Genomic DNA, 14487 nt, shown 5'->3' with positions numbered 1-14487 from the left:
GTGGAAAGAAAGAAAGAAAGAGAGGAAATTAAAAATAAAGAAAGGGAGGGAGGGAAACGTTGATAATTTTAAAGAATCGACTTTAGTGTGTCTAAAAAAATCCAAAAATTACTTGTAGATAAATTCACTCTACAGACGTTGCTCTACATGTGAATTGGAACATGGGATCAATAAGAGAAACCCCTAGTTTGAGGTAATTATCCCCGCTTTTTTAAAAATAGAGTATCAACATGTCTCTTTTTCCTCCACAGACTCAGGCAGGAGAAGGAAAAGTGTACAAGTGTCTGTTCAATCACAAGTTTGAAGAAGCGATGTCAGAAAAGGTACGACCCACTCAAAATCCTCCTCCTGCTGCAGACTGGATGCACATGAGTTCACATTGCTTGCTCACTGATATTCCTCCCCTCTGCAGTGCCGTGACGCTCTCACCACCCCGTCAGAAGCTGATCTCTCAGACTACAGAGTCAGTTACTCTCTGGCTACAGCCTGCAAGCTGGACCTGAGGAAGCAGCGCTGCAGCTTAGACAACCAACCTGCCGCGAGCCCGAGAAGCCCGACTGTCCTACCTGCTGCTCTGTCTGGAGGCCGCTGTGCACCGGGGTGAGTGAGGGACGGTATTAAGACCTGTGTCCCCTGACAAACCAGACATTATCCTCCTAATCAGCAAAGTGGAACATTATGCAGAGAGTTTGGAGCCAGCTAGGCAATGCATCTAAATATATCATAAGACTCTCTCTCCCTCTCTTCTGCACCTGAAAGCTCTTAAATACCCAAAAGTAACACCAACAACTTCAGAAATGAACACACTTTTCGATGCATGACATAGTGGAAGTAATGTTTGGGCTTATCTTCATCATCTTCATCATCTGGTGCTCTGCAGGTCGTACAGTCAGCGGGGAGTGTCAGGGCGAGATGCTGGACTACAGGCGGATGCTGATGGAGGATTTCTCTCTCAGTCCTGAGATCGTGCTGCACTGTCGGACCGAGATCGAGGCTCACTGCTCCGGTCTGCACCGCAAAGGACGCACGCTGCACTGCCTGATGAGGATCGGACGAAGCGACCGCAGCACCACTGTGGACAGCGTCTGCCAGAGCGCTGTAAGGAAGACGCTGAAGCTTAGCGGAGCATTATCTAAAAAAAACTTCTAAAAGATTCATGACATAATTGTAACTTTTATAAATAATTGAGTTTCACAGTTGTCAGTTGTAGGGTCGTATTAGATTTTATATGCTTACTTCTTCTTCTTCTTAAAACTCTTATTTGTAGATTTCTAAATTCTGTTTTTTAAAGAGCTCAAACAAAACCCAGTTTTAAAATTCAGCAGCTTTATCCTCATATTTCCTGTATTTGTGTAAAACAGACGATCATCTCGTAGATACTGCGCCTACACCAGCTCTTATGTTGCTCAAATAGACATATGATATGGTCATCTTGTTACAAATAGAGGTGGATTATGTAAACAAACAAGGCAGGATTGTTTATGATGTAAAATGAACAAATATTCAAGTTTGTTTTTCAGAGGCGTTTGATCAGATGTCAATCATAAACAAATCCATGAAATAAAAACGACTCCTGCTGCTCACATCTCCTCTGATTGTGTTTCTGCAGCTTCAGACTTTGATCCAGTCTGCAGATCCTGGAGCAGACTACCGCATTGACCGAGCGCTCAATGAGGCCTGTGAGTCCGTCATCCAGACCGCCTGCAAACACATACGCAACGGAGACCCCATGTGAGCAGACACACACACACATACACACACACACACACAATCACACATTCATACATGTATCAGAACTACTTTTTAGCAGCCTGCTGTTATAACTACTTAAGTTGGATGATGTCATGTTTTATATTCTTTAATTTTTTATATCCAACTCTGACTTTTTCCTTCAACTCTCACCTCTTTTAAATCAAAGATTAAGACTTTTTTATTTGACACTGCCTTCCAATTTAACTTATTTTAACTCACTTTAAATGCAAATTTAAAATGTACTTTTAATATATTTATAATTATCCTTTTCTTTTCTATTTTTTATTATATTTGTCATTTTAATTGTGCTCTTTTATGCTTGTCTGGATGTTTCCAATGCTTTTAATGTTTTAATGTAAAGCACATTGAGTTGCCCTTGTGTTGGAAATGCGCTATACAAATAAAGTTGCCTTGCTTTGCCTTGCCTTCAACCTCTCTGTTCTGGAACATGCATTCATCAAGTGAAACACTCATTAGTATTGTGTAGCATGTTATCCTCACTTCACCTGGTGCACTGTCGCTGCGTGTGTGTGTGCAGGATCCTGTCGTGCCTGATGGAGCACCTGTACACAGAGAAGATGGTGGAGGACTGTGAGCACAGACTGTTGGAGCTGCAGTATTTCATATCCAGAGACTGGAAGTAAGTCCTTTAAATAAATCTATATAGTAATAAAATGATGATTAATAATGCATGGATACAACGTCAATAGAAGCATCCTGACCTAACAGACAGGTCAGTAAAGTGAAGGGAAAGTAATTCACCTCTTTAGACTTTAAAATCCAGACTAAGACCCAAAGTAATCCCAGAATATCATCGTTCATCCTAAAATGTTGTCTCACATTTTCATTCCATCTGTCTCCATACAAACCTGATGCTTTGTGTCACTCTCTTCACGTCTCAGACTGGACCCCATCCTGTATAAGAAGTGTCAGGGCGACGCGGCTCGACTCTGTCACACTCACGGCTGGAACGAGACCAGCGAGCTGATGCCGCCGGGCGCCGTCTTCTCCTGCCTGTACCGCCACGCCTACCGCACGGAGGAGCAGGGACGAAGGGTACGATGACTTCACAAGCACACTCATCTGTAAATGTTGATTTTGATAAAGACTGACGCTGCTGTCAGCTGAGTACTCTGATAACCTCTCTAACAGCAGGATCAGCAGGTGTAACTGTGTTGTTTTAAATTCACCAGGTAAACCCAGACGAGCAGGTGAGTGATCGATGGTTCACCTGAATGAATCAGTATTGATCCTGATGAGGGTTGAATTGATGGTGATGATGTCAGTGATTTGATCTGGGGTTGATCTGATTGGGTAATTTCAGGTGGTTGATGTGTTTGTGTGAGTTCTTTCTTCACAGCGCAGAGCAGAGGGAGCTGTCTCTCTGTTTACTTTAAGATAAGGCAGCTAACAAACAACAGCAGCTGAATTCACCTCCTTTATCCTGCTGGAAACATAACAGACTGTAAAGGTTGTTTTTATGTTATAGCCAATCAAGGAGAAAGAAGATTCATGCAGCTCTGTGTGGTTGAACCAAAAATGTTATCAGCAGGTCTAGACCGTACTCTATGTTCTATTATTAACAAAGACCCAACATCAAGACAGGATCAGATCCAGTCCCCTCTTATAGACAGGACTCAGTTTGATCTCATCTTAATCCACCATGAGCAGAGCACTTTGCAGCATTTCCTTCAACAGGCAGAAACCTCCAGCAGGACCAGACTCATGTTAGACACACATCTGACCGAGTTGGGGTTGGAAAGAGGGATAGCGATGATAGTGATGGGACGAATAGTAGTATTAGCTGTTGCCACTGGAGTCCAGCACGTCCGTATAAGCTGGAGTCTGGTCTTTCCCCCCATGGAGTTCAGACAGTGGTGGTGGAGGTGATGCCGATTAAGATGTCTGAGGTCTATGACACGGAGGAGCTGATCAAAACTGTGAAGACTTATGAACATATGAATGTAGTATACAGTACGCACTGCATACTGCGTTTGAAGGTACAGTGGCAAGGACAAACATCCTTTAACAGGCAGAAACCTCCAGCAGGACCAGAGTCATGTTAGACACACATCTGCTGAGACATGTTGGAGAGAGGGGTAGAGGGAGATGAAGAGAGAGATGATAGTGGTGAGATGGATAGTAGTAGTTGGAGTCTGGCACGTCCACAGCAGCAGAGATCCAGAGGAACCTACGAGACAAGGGAGCTCAGGGACTCCAGAAAAGTCTATGGTTAGTAACTTTAACGGGACAGGAAAATAAGAAAGATTAGTTAGAACTAAAGTAATTAGTACAAAAAGCGCAGACAGTTAAACAAATATAACATTATGTTCAAAATCAGTTCTTCCTCTTCACTTCTAAAACTGTAGCTGCCGGTGTCAGCGATAATACATCTCTAGTGACAGCACAGTGCCACCTGCTATAAAGACACAAGCCGTTTCCATATTGTCAGTTCAAGATGTGATATTTGTGTCTCTGTAACGTCTCACCTTCAGTATGAATGTGTCAGAGGTGTGACGGTGGGACCAAGCTGTCCCATCGCTCCAGCATCAGAGGTGGAGCCGTGCTGTGTGTGTGATGCCCCCACTGTGTGTTTACTTCTCTTGCTTCTGCCACGCCACTACACAACAGGAAATCAACACTGGATCACAGATATTATGCTGCTGCAGGCGTGACGCACAGAGTAGCTGATTCCAGGAAAAACAAGTTACATGTTTTAAAAGGTTATTTACTGTGGTGTCCAATCAGTGCAGAGAGTGGACTACTCACTTCAACAGATACTTCATTTTAGGCTGTATGTTGAGCTTTTCCAGTACCGGCACTAGGATCATATTAACTCTGATTACTATAGTTCAAACTCACCCAAAGTTTCCTTCACTCCTTCATTTGTCCATCTGTCGTGACACCGGCTCCACATCACATGGTGCTGTTCTGCAGGGCAGCAAAGGAAACAGCTAACACCCTGCTCTTCTCCCTCTTGATTATCACCAGTCCTCTTGAAACAATGTTTTGACATCACATTTCTAAAGGAAGTAAAAGAAGGACTCATTCTGTCTCTCTGAACATGACTTCAGCTGTCGGTTTTTAAAGTTTCTGCTACATGAATGTTCTCATGAATCCTGCTTGGACCCCTGATGTCGGTGTTCACAGCGTGAACTGCTCCTGATTTCAGTGATTACACTCAGCAGCTTGATTTGATTACATGCTCACAGAAATCATTGTACGTGTGTGTTTCTGTGTGGGTGTGCGGTTTTCAGACCTTGAGATTAAGCCGTCTCTCTAAATTAAGGGCATTCTAGTTGGATTACACACTTCCTCAAAGAGCTGTTAACACTCTCTCCTCGGTGACAGGCCACCTGTGTGGGGACTCGTCAATCAGAGGAAGCTGCTGCTTAAAGCACGGCATGCTTCATGCTCTGTTTTACTCTGATTTATAAAATGAAAGGCAGTCTGTCTTGAAGAGGACTTGATGCTGTAATTTAAACTATAACCCCATTAGATAAATGTTCACTTGATGCACCGAGGCATCTTTTTGCAACTAGACAAGTCGCCCCCTGCTGGCTATTAGAAAAAACGCAGGCTTAAGGCACTTCTGTATTTACAAAGGCTGAATCATATGTTCTAAACAGTCTCTGGTCATGTTGGATCATGCTCTAATGAGTTCTCAGTCATTAATATATTGCAGTCAGGATGACGCTTCATTATGAGAGAACCATCATTTATCTGACAAGTGTAGAAAATATGAGAAATGTGTTAGACTGCATCGTGTTGTTTTTCATGTACTTGAATTCCCCCCTATGGTGGGGGTGTGGGGGTGGTGAGGGAAGGATGCAGGATGAGCTGAGGAGCTGGACACTGATGAGATGGACTGGAGGTGACCCGGGTGGCGGAGGGTTGCATCACTCGATCTGAAACAACGATTGAAAGCAGAAAAGAGGAGAACAGATTTACATTTCTGGAAGCAGCATGATGATTGGTTGAAAGACGTTGAGGCTAAATCTGATTGGTTCAGAAGAAAGAGTTAACAACCTTAATGAGCGGATCATCAGAAGAGGATGAGACAAAGACAGAGAAAGAGATTGATGTGTTTGAATGTTGAGTAGGAAACAGTCCTCCTGCTTGAGCTTACGCTGCGCTTCATGTGTGTGTTTGTGTGTGTTTGTTTGTGTGTGTGTGTTTGCAGTTATCTCGGGACTGTAAGGTCGAGGTTCAGAGGATTCTCCACCAGAGAGCGCTGGATGTGAAGTTGGACCCTGAGCTGCAGAAACGCTGCATGACTGACCTCGGGAAGTGGTGCAGCGAGAAGACCGACCCTGGTCAGGTGAGCTGGACTGTTCTGCTGCTGTTTAAACTCATCTGGCGTCAGAGCGACCTCTGTTTGATGCTTGACTTGTCACAGCAGCTCTTCTTCAACCTAGAGTATAATTTTTAAATGTTGAAACAATAGAAAGAAGCTTTAGAAGAAAAAAAGAGACAAACATTCACCTCTTGTGTGTGTCTCTAGGAGCTGGAGTGTCTGCAGGATCATCTGGAGGACCTGGTTTCCGCCTGCAGGGAAGTTGTGGGCAACCTGACGGAGCTGGAGTCAGAGGTCAGGGGTCATTCATTATTAGCAGATAAACAGTCACATGTCAGGATAAGGTGTTGTTGAGTGTTGTAAGTGTGTCTCCTGCACACTCTGATCCATCTCTGTTTGCTGCTTTTAGGACATCCAGATCGACGCTCTGCTCATCAGAGCCTGTGAACCTGTCACACAGGCCCACTGTCACGTGAGTACAAGACCTCCATCTCTCACCTCCACTAGAACAGGTTTATGTGTGGATGTTTCCAAAGGCTGATGATTCCTCCAGTGTTTGTCTAAAACGTTCACACACAGAGGATCTAATGGAGCAGGACTCATGATGTTAATCCATGTGTGTGTGTGTGTGTTACCGTCTGTCTGTGCAGGACGTAGCTGATAACCAGATCGACACAGGAGATCTCATGGAGTGTTTGGTGCAGAACAAACATCAGAAGGAGATGAACGAGAAGTGTGCAGTCGGCGTCACTCACTTCCAGCTGGTCAGTTCTCATCTGTTTCTCTCTCGCTCTGTCGTTCTCTCTACCTGTGAAACTAACAGAGAGAGATTAAACTCACAAATGTGTGAGAAAAGAAGTAGAAAATGTTGGAAATGTAGTTTCTATAAATACTACTGTATGAGTTTCTTTCTCACAAATGAGTGAGTTTAATCCCTGAATGTTCCTCTTCTCCTCCGGCTCAGTTTATTTTTCTACAAAGGCTTGATACCCCCATCTTATCTCTTATCTCTTCTTATCTTAACTCTTTTACTATTAGTTATATTTCAATATATCTGTTGAATAACACGTCTATGATTCTGTCCACAACAAACACATTTACATAAGCAGATTTTATTGCTTTGTATTGGTGAAATGACCCTTTAAAAACAGCCATCTGACTCACTCATAACAACCAATAAGAGAAAAAGTGACCATGAAGGAGATGAGTGATGCTGTTTCATTCACCTTTTTGCAATGATGGAGAATAACTAAGTACATTTACATGGTACTGTACTCCAGTTGGTTTTTAGGTTCTCGTGCTTCCATCACATCAGTGTTTACATTTTGATGCTTCACCTTCATATTGATCCTCATCTGTTTGTGTTCTTTAGCTCTGGTTCAGGATTTCAGAGGCCGGGCTTTAACATGTCACAGAGCATTTTGACATCTAGTTGCCACTTTAACTTAAGAATAAATCTGATTACTTCTTTCTTCATTGCATTTTAATTTGAGCACCATCCACTGACGTCTGTCTCTCCTGTGTTCAGATCCAAATGAAGGATTTCCGCTTCTCCTACAAGTTCAAGATGGCCTGTAAGGAGGACGTTCTGCGCTTGTGTCCAAACATCAAGAAGAAGTGAGTTAAAAAGACTGAGATCTTAAAGTTGTTCTTTGTGAGTTGAAAGTGTTTGGATTGAGTAAATGTCTGTCTCTGTGCAGGGTGGATGTCGTGATCTGTCTGAGCACCACGGTGAAGAACGACACGCTGCAGGAGGCCAAAGAGCAGCGGGTCTCACTCAAGTGTCGAAAACAGCTGCGGGTGGAGGAGCTGGAGATGGTAACACTTACAGAAACACACAAACACACAGGGGGGGGGCACAGTTCATCACAAATGGAACATTATTTGCCTTTAATCTACATTAAACTACAGATCTATAAATACAGATTCAAATACTCCGACTTCTCACATGTCTTTTAGTACACATAAATGTCTCACATGTGAAGGAAAGTTCAACATTTACAAGTTTTTTCATGACCCTTGAAGCTAAAGTGCCACCATGACACTTTTCAGCTAGACATTTTGTTTCTTTTGTCAAATAAAAGTCAGATTTACACTCCTCTGTCTCCTCTATCCTCTCCTCTCCTCTCCTCTCCTCTCCTCTCCTCTCCTCTCCTCTCCTCTCCTCTCCTCTCCTCTCCTCTCCTCCTCCTCTCCTCTCCTCTCCTCTCCTCTTCTCCTCTCCTCTCCTCTCCTCTGTCTCCTCTATCCTCCTCTCCTCTCCTCTCCTATCCTCTCCTCTCCTCTCCTCTCCTCTCCTCTCCTCTCCTCTCCTCTCCTCTCCTCCCTCTCCTCTCCTCTCCTCTCCTCTCCTCTCCTCTCCTCTCCTCTCCTCTCCTCTCCTCTCCTCTCCTCTCCTCTCCTCTCCTCCTCTCTCCTCTCCTCTCCTCCTTTCTCTCCTCCTCCTCCTCTCCTCTCCTCTCCTCTCCTCTCCTCTCCTCTCCTCTCCTCTCCTCTCCTCTCCTCTCCTCTCCTCTCCTCTCCTCTCTCTCTCCTCTCCTCTCTCTCCTCTCCTCTCCTCTCCTCTCCTCTCCTCTCCTCCTCTCCTCTCCTCTCCTCTCCTCTCCTCTCCTCTCCTCTCCTCTCCTCTCCTCTCCTCTCCTCTCCCCTCCCCTCCCCTCCCCTCCTCTCCTTCAGTCAGAGGATATCCGTCTGGAACCGGAGCTGTACGAACCCTGTAAGTCCGACATCAGCCGCCTCTGTCCCAACGTGGCGTACGGAAACGCTCAGGTGAGGAGCAGCAGAGAGCGCTGAAGGATCCCAGCATGAAACAGATTATGTAAATATCACGTGAGGCCTCTCTCTTCCTCGCTCTCCTGACTCTCCCTTTTTACTGCTGGTCAGGTGATCGAGTGTCTGAAGGAGCAGAAGAAGCAGCTGAGTCAACGCTGCCATCAGAGGATCTTCAGGCTGCAGGAGGTGGAGATGACCGACCCTGAGCTTGACTACCAGCTGATGAGAGTCTGCAAGCAGATGATCAAGGTGAGGAAGAGGAGGAGAGAAGCAAAGATACTTAAACGATAGACCTTCAAGTTCCTTCAAGTGATGTTAAGCAGTGAACAGAAGTCAACCGTGTTCTCAGATCTCAGAGATCATTGTGATCCTTGTTCAGGGTTCCCACGCGTCCTGGAAAACCTGGAAAACAGTTGACCAGTTTTCCAGTACTGGAAAACACCTGGAAAATGGGAGAAAAAGTAGAATGTCCTGGAAAATCACATATAGTCCTGGAAAATTATTCCAACATGGCTGCGTTTGACCTGACCCTATTAACAAAACACATCCCCATTCATTGAAAGTTGAGTGCACGCTGTGCTGGAAAAGACAGCGACACTGCACAACTTTTTTCTCATCTTTTCTCCTTCATAATCATGCATTCACAGAAAACGGGGGTATATTGTTTATGTTTTATGGTACACTTGGCTCAATTACCGTACTCTAGCTCAGTTGTTCTCAAAGTGGGGTCCTGGGACCCCTGGGGGTCTGCGAACCATAGCGTGGGGGTCCGTGAAATAATTTTAATACATTTCTAATAAATTATAAAATTGTGCTGTGTCATTACAAAACATCATGTACACCATTGTTATGATACCATTTGGTGGCTCGAAGGGATATGTGAGTCTTGCTACTGTTAATTTTCTGAAAGCATTTAAGATCAATTACTTGAAAAGTATAAATGCTGTCATGTTGAGTCCACAAGGAATGAAATGACCCTCTGTTTTAAAGTATACAAGTGGGATTTACTTGATTCAAATTGAAGTGTTATCTATGGTACAGGTCTGAAGGATTTACATTGATACGTTTTACAATACAAATAGTTCCAAGGGGAACTAATAGTACAAATGGTAGTAAGCATGTGCTTTACCAATGGGAAGTTGGGCTCTTTTCAGAGAGCCGGCTCTTTTGACTCGGCCCCCAAAGAAGAGCCGGCTCTTTCGACTCCCGAACAGCTCTTAATTTAGGATCTTTTGTAGCCGTATGTTTTACCTTAACTTTGCAAAAACTAATCGTTTGTGTGTTGAAAACCCTTTACATACTGTGTTTTTATGAGAAGACTTATAATTGCTCAATTGTGTGCATTTCTTCTGTTACCAAATCATTCTCAACCTGATCCTAGGGTAAGGGTTGTGGTTAGGGTTAGGGTTGTGATTAGGGTTGGGGTTAGGGTTGTGATTAGGGTTAGGGTTGTGTTTAGGGTTAGGGTTAGGGTTAGGGTTAGGGTTAGGGTTAGGATTAGGGTTAGGGTTAGGGTTAGGATTAGGGTTAGGGTTAGGGTTAGGGTTAGGATTAGGGTTAGGGTTGTGATTAGGGTTAGGGTTGTGATTAGGGTTAGGGTTAGGGTTAGGGTTGTGATTAGGGTTAGGGTTAGGGTTGGGTTAGGGTTGTGATAAGGGTTAGGGTTAGGGTTGTGATAAGGGTTAGGGTTAGGGTTGTGATTAGGGTTAGGGTTAGGGTTAGGGTTAGGATTAGGGTTAGGGTTAGGGTTAGGGTTAGGATTAGGGTTAGGGTTGTGATTAGGGTTAGGGTTGTGATTAGGGTTAGGGTTGTGATTAGGTTTAGGGTTAGGGTTGTGATTAGGGTTAGGGTTGGGTTAGGGTTGTGATAAGGGTTAGGGTTAGGGTTGTGATAAGGGTTAGGGTTAGGGTTGTGATTAGGGTTAGGGTTAGGGTTATGATTAGGGTTAGGGTTATGTTTATGGTTAGGATTAGGGTTAGGGTTAGGATTGGGTTAGGGTTAGGGTTGGGATTAGGGTTAGGGTTAGGGTTAGGGTTAGGGTTATGATTAGGGTTAGGGTTATGTTTATGGTTAGGATTAGGGTTAGGGTTGGGGTTGGGGTTAGGGTTGGGATAAGGGTTAGGATTAGGGTTAGGGTTAGGGTTAGGATTAGGGTTAGGGTTAGGGTTAGGATGAGGGTTAGGGTTAGGATTAGGGTTAGGGTTAGGGTTATGATTAGGGTTAGGGTTATGTTTATGGTTAGGATTGGGGTTAGGGTTAGGGTTGGGATTAGGGTTAGGATTAGGGTTAGGGTTAGGATTAGGGTTAGGGTTAGGATTAGGGTTAGGGTTAGGGTTAGGATTAGGGTTAGGGTTAGGGTTAGGATTAGGGTTAGGGTTAGGATTAGGATTAGGGTTAGGGTTAGGATTAGGGTTAGGGTTAGGGTTAGGATTAGGGTTAGGGTTAGGGTTAGGGTTAGGGTTAGGATTAGGATTAGGGTTAGGGTTATGATTAGGGTTAGGGTTAGGATTAGGGTTAGGGTTAGGGTTAGGATTAGGGTTAGGGTTAGGGTTAGGGTTAGGATTAGGGTTAGGATTAGGGTTAGGGTTAGGGTTAGGGTTAGGGTTATGATTAGGGTTAGGGTTAGGGTTAAGGTTAGGGTTAGGATTAGGGTTAGGGTTAGGGTTAGGGTTAGGATTAGGATTAGGGTTAGGATTAGGGTTAGGGTTATGATTATGGTTAGGGTTAGGGTTAGGATTAGGGTTAGGGTTAGGGTTAGGGTTATGATTATGGTTAGGGTTAGGGTTAAGGTTAGGGTTAGGATTAGGGTTAGGGTTAGGGTTAGGGTTAGGATTAGGATTAGGGTTAGGGTTAGGGTTAGGGTTGTGATTAGGGTTAGGGTTAGGGTTAGGGTTAGGGTTAGGATTAGGGTTAGGGTTAGGGTTAGGTTTAGAACCAGAACTAAACTTAAGCATACAGAACCAGAACCAAACTCATGCAAACAGAACCAGAATCAAACTCAACCAGAACCGAACCAGAACTGAACCAGAACCAAACAAGAAGCGAACCAGAACCGAATCAGAACCGAATCAGAACCGAACCGAACCAAACCAGAACTGAACCAGAACTGAACCAGAACCGAACCGGAACCGAACCAGAACCGAACCAGAACCGAACCAGAACCGAACCAGAATCGAACCGAACCAGAACCGAACCGAACCAGAACCGAACCGGAACCGAATCAGAACCGAACCAGAACCGAACCAGAAATTAACCAGAACCAAATCAGAACCGAACCAGAACCGAACCAGAACCAAACCAGAACCGAACCAGAACCGAACTAGAAACAAACTAGAACCGAACCAGAACCGAACCAGATTTGAACCAGAATCAAACCAGAACAGAACCCAACCAGAACCATACCAGAACAGAACCAGAACTGAACCAGAACTGAACCAGAACCAAACTCAAGCAAACAGAACCAGAACCAACTCAGGTAAACAGAAACAGAACCAACTCAAGCAAACATAACCAGAACCAAACTCGAGCAAACAGAACCAGAACCAGAACCAAACTCAAGCAAACAGAACCAGAACCAAACTCAAGCAAACATTATTAACGTCCTCAGGTTGGCATTGAGAAAAATCAGATGCCTCAGCTTGGATGGGCTGATCCGATTTCTCCTCTCAGTGAGTAATTGCCCGGTCTTCAAGAAGACTCTCTCTGAAGGAACAGATGAAGCCAGGATACACAGCCTCCCCTCCATCACCTGTATCCTATATCCTCACATGTGATTGGCCGCATGGCCGCCATGCTGACCAATCAAAACAAATTTCTGCTGTGAGCAGAGCTGGGGCTGAGCACTGTGAGAGCTAAGCAGGGAAAGGAAAAAACTGGGAGCCGGCTCTCTCTTGATGCGAGCCGGCTCTTCTGATCCACTATAAAGCATCGACTCTCAGAGCCGCAGCTTTTGATCATGACACATCGCTAATGTGCTTAATCTGTGTTACAATTATGAGGGGGCCATGGACAATTTTTATTTTTATTTTTTTTTTATTTAATTATTTCAGTAAGGCAGCTTCCAGATTCCTTTGCTGGCTCTTTTGTTTTTTTCTTAGCTCATTTTATATTTTGAGAAAAGTTATCAATTTGCCATCATTTTTAAGTATGTAAGAGGTGATTTCATTGATAGCCATAGACTACATGTCTTTCAATGTAGACTTCCACTGAGAGGAACATATTAGACTATTTAGGAACTAAATTAGGAACTAAATTTAGACGGTCATACCAGCTTGATCATCAATGAAAATGTCCTGCAAATGTCCTTAAAAATGATCTCTGGAAAAGAGTGGGAACCCTGCTTGTTGTTTTTGTTGATTAAGTTATGATCTCTCTCCTGCAGCGTTTCTGCACTGAAGCAGACACCCGAAACGTCCTTCAGTGTCTGAAGCAGAACAAGAACAGCGAGCTGATGGATCCAAAGTGTAAACAAATGATCACTAAGAGACAGATCACACAGAACACAGGTCAGCTTCACGCTCGCTCACATGAACCTCATCTTAACCGACATGTTTACCTCTCCCTGACTCTGAGCCTTCATCCCTCCTGTCCTCACACAGACTACAGGCTGAACCCGGTGTTGAGGAAAGCCTGTCGAGCCGACATCCCAAAGTTCTGCCAGTCGATCCTGAACAAAGCGACTGACGACAGCGAGCTGGAGGGTCAGGTCATCGCCTGCCTCAAACTCAAATACGCCGACCAGGTCAGTGCAGCGCTTCTAATATGATAGATGATTGTTTATACTAAGTCTAACAAAGAATGAACGACTGATGAGACCGGTGTGTGTGTGTTTTCTTGAATCTTGTGTTTCTGGTTCAGAGGTTGTCTCCAGACTGTGAAGACCAGATCAGAGTGATCCTGCAGGAGGCCGCGCTCGACTACAGACTGGACCCACAGCTGCAGAGACACTGCACAGATGAGGTGCACATCCTTTCCTCACTTGTTTTCTATCCTATTCTCTCTTCCTTTCCTAACCTGTTCCCTCTCTTCCTTTTCTTGTCTGTTTCCTCTCCTGTTCTCTATCTTCCTTTCCTCTCTCTTCCTTTCCTCTCCTGTTTGCCATACTCTTCCTTTCCTTACCTGTTTCCTCTGTTCCTTTCCTCGTCTGTTTCCTCTCCTGTTTCCTCTGTTCCTTTCCTCATCTGTTTCCTCTCCTGTTCCCTCTGTTCCTTTCCTCTCCTGTTCCCTCTCTTCCTTTCCTTACCTGTTTCCTCTATTCCTTTCCTTACCTGTTTCCTCTCCTATTCCTTCTCTTCCTTTCCTCACATGTTTCCTAACTTATATTCTCTTCCTTTCCTCACCTGTTTCCTCACCCGTTCCCTCCTCTCCTCTGCTCTCCCATCCTGTTTGCCATACTTTCCTAAATCCTCTTCTGTCCTCTACCATCATCTCCCCTCCCCTCCCCTCCTCTCATCTCCTCTCCTTTACTGTCTCCTTGTCTCCTACAGATCTCCAGGTTGTGTGCGGAGGAGGCGGCGGCTCAGGAGCAGACGGGTCAGGTGGAGGAGTGTCTGAAAGTCAACTTGCTGAAAATCAAACAGGAGTCTTGTAAAAAGGTAAACATTTATTCCTTCAATGATCCTTCTACTTCTCTAATGAAGGATTATTTGGTTAAAGAACGATCTGTC

At 44.4% G+C, this 14487-nt stretch overlaps 1 protein-coding gene across 1 annotated transcript in view; it reads left to right on the top strand.

Annotated features, from left to right (window-relative positions):
- Positions 1-14487, top strand: part of LOC117810539 (Golgi apparatus protein 1-like) — a 39317-nt gene that overhangs the window by 20572 nt on the left and 4258 nt on the right. The window contains 19 exon segments of the mRNA XM_034680428.1: positions 252-323; positions 413-529; positions 531-600; positions 881-1098; positions 1610-1731; positions 2291-2392; positions 2655-2808; positions 5936-6073; positions 6257-6343; positions 6459-6521; positions 6700-6813; positions 7578-7666; positions 7750-7867; positions 8726-8818; positions 8933-9070; positions 13203-13326; positions 13420-13562; positions 13679-13780; positions 14308-14415. Coding sequence (XP_034536319.1) covers positions 252-323; positions 413-529; positions 531-600; positions 881-1098; positions 1610-1731; positions 2291-2392; positions 2655-2808; positions 5936-6073; positions 6257-6343; positions 6459-6521; positions 6700-6813; positions 7578-7666; positions 7750-7867; positions 8726-8818; positions 8933-9070; positions 13203-13326; positions 13420-13562; positions 13679-13780; positions 14308-14415 — 2172 coding nt within the window.

The sequence above is a fragment of the Notolabrus celidotus genome, chromosome 3, assembly GCF_009762535.1.
Source record: "Notolabrus celidotus isolate fNotCel1 chromosome 3, fNotCel1.pri, whole genome shotgun sequence".
Classification (NCBI taxonomy): Eukaryota; Metazoa; Chordata; class Actinopteri; order Labriformes; family Labridae; genus Notolabrus; species Notolabrus celidotus.
This window is presented reverse-complemented; position numbering and strand designations above follow the sequence as displayed.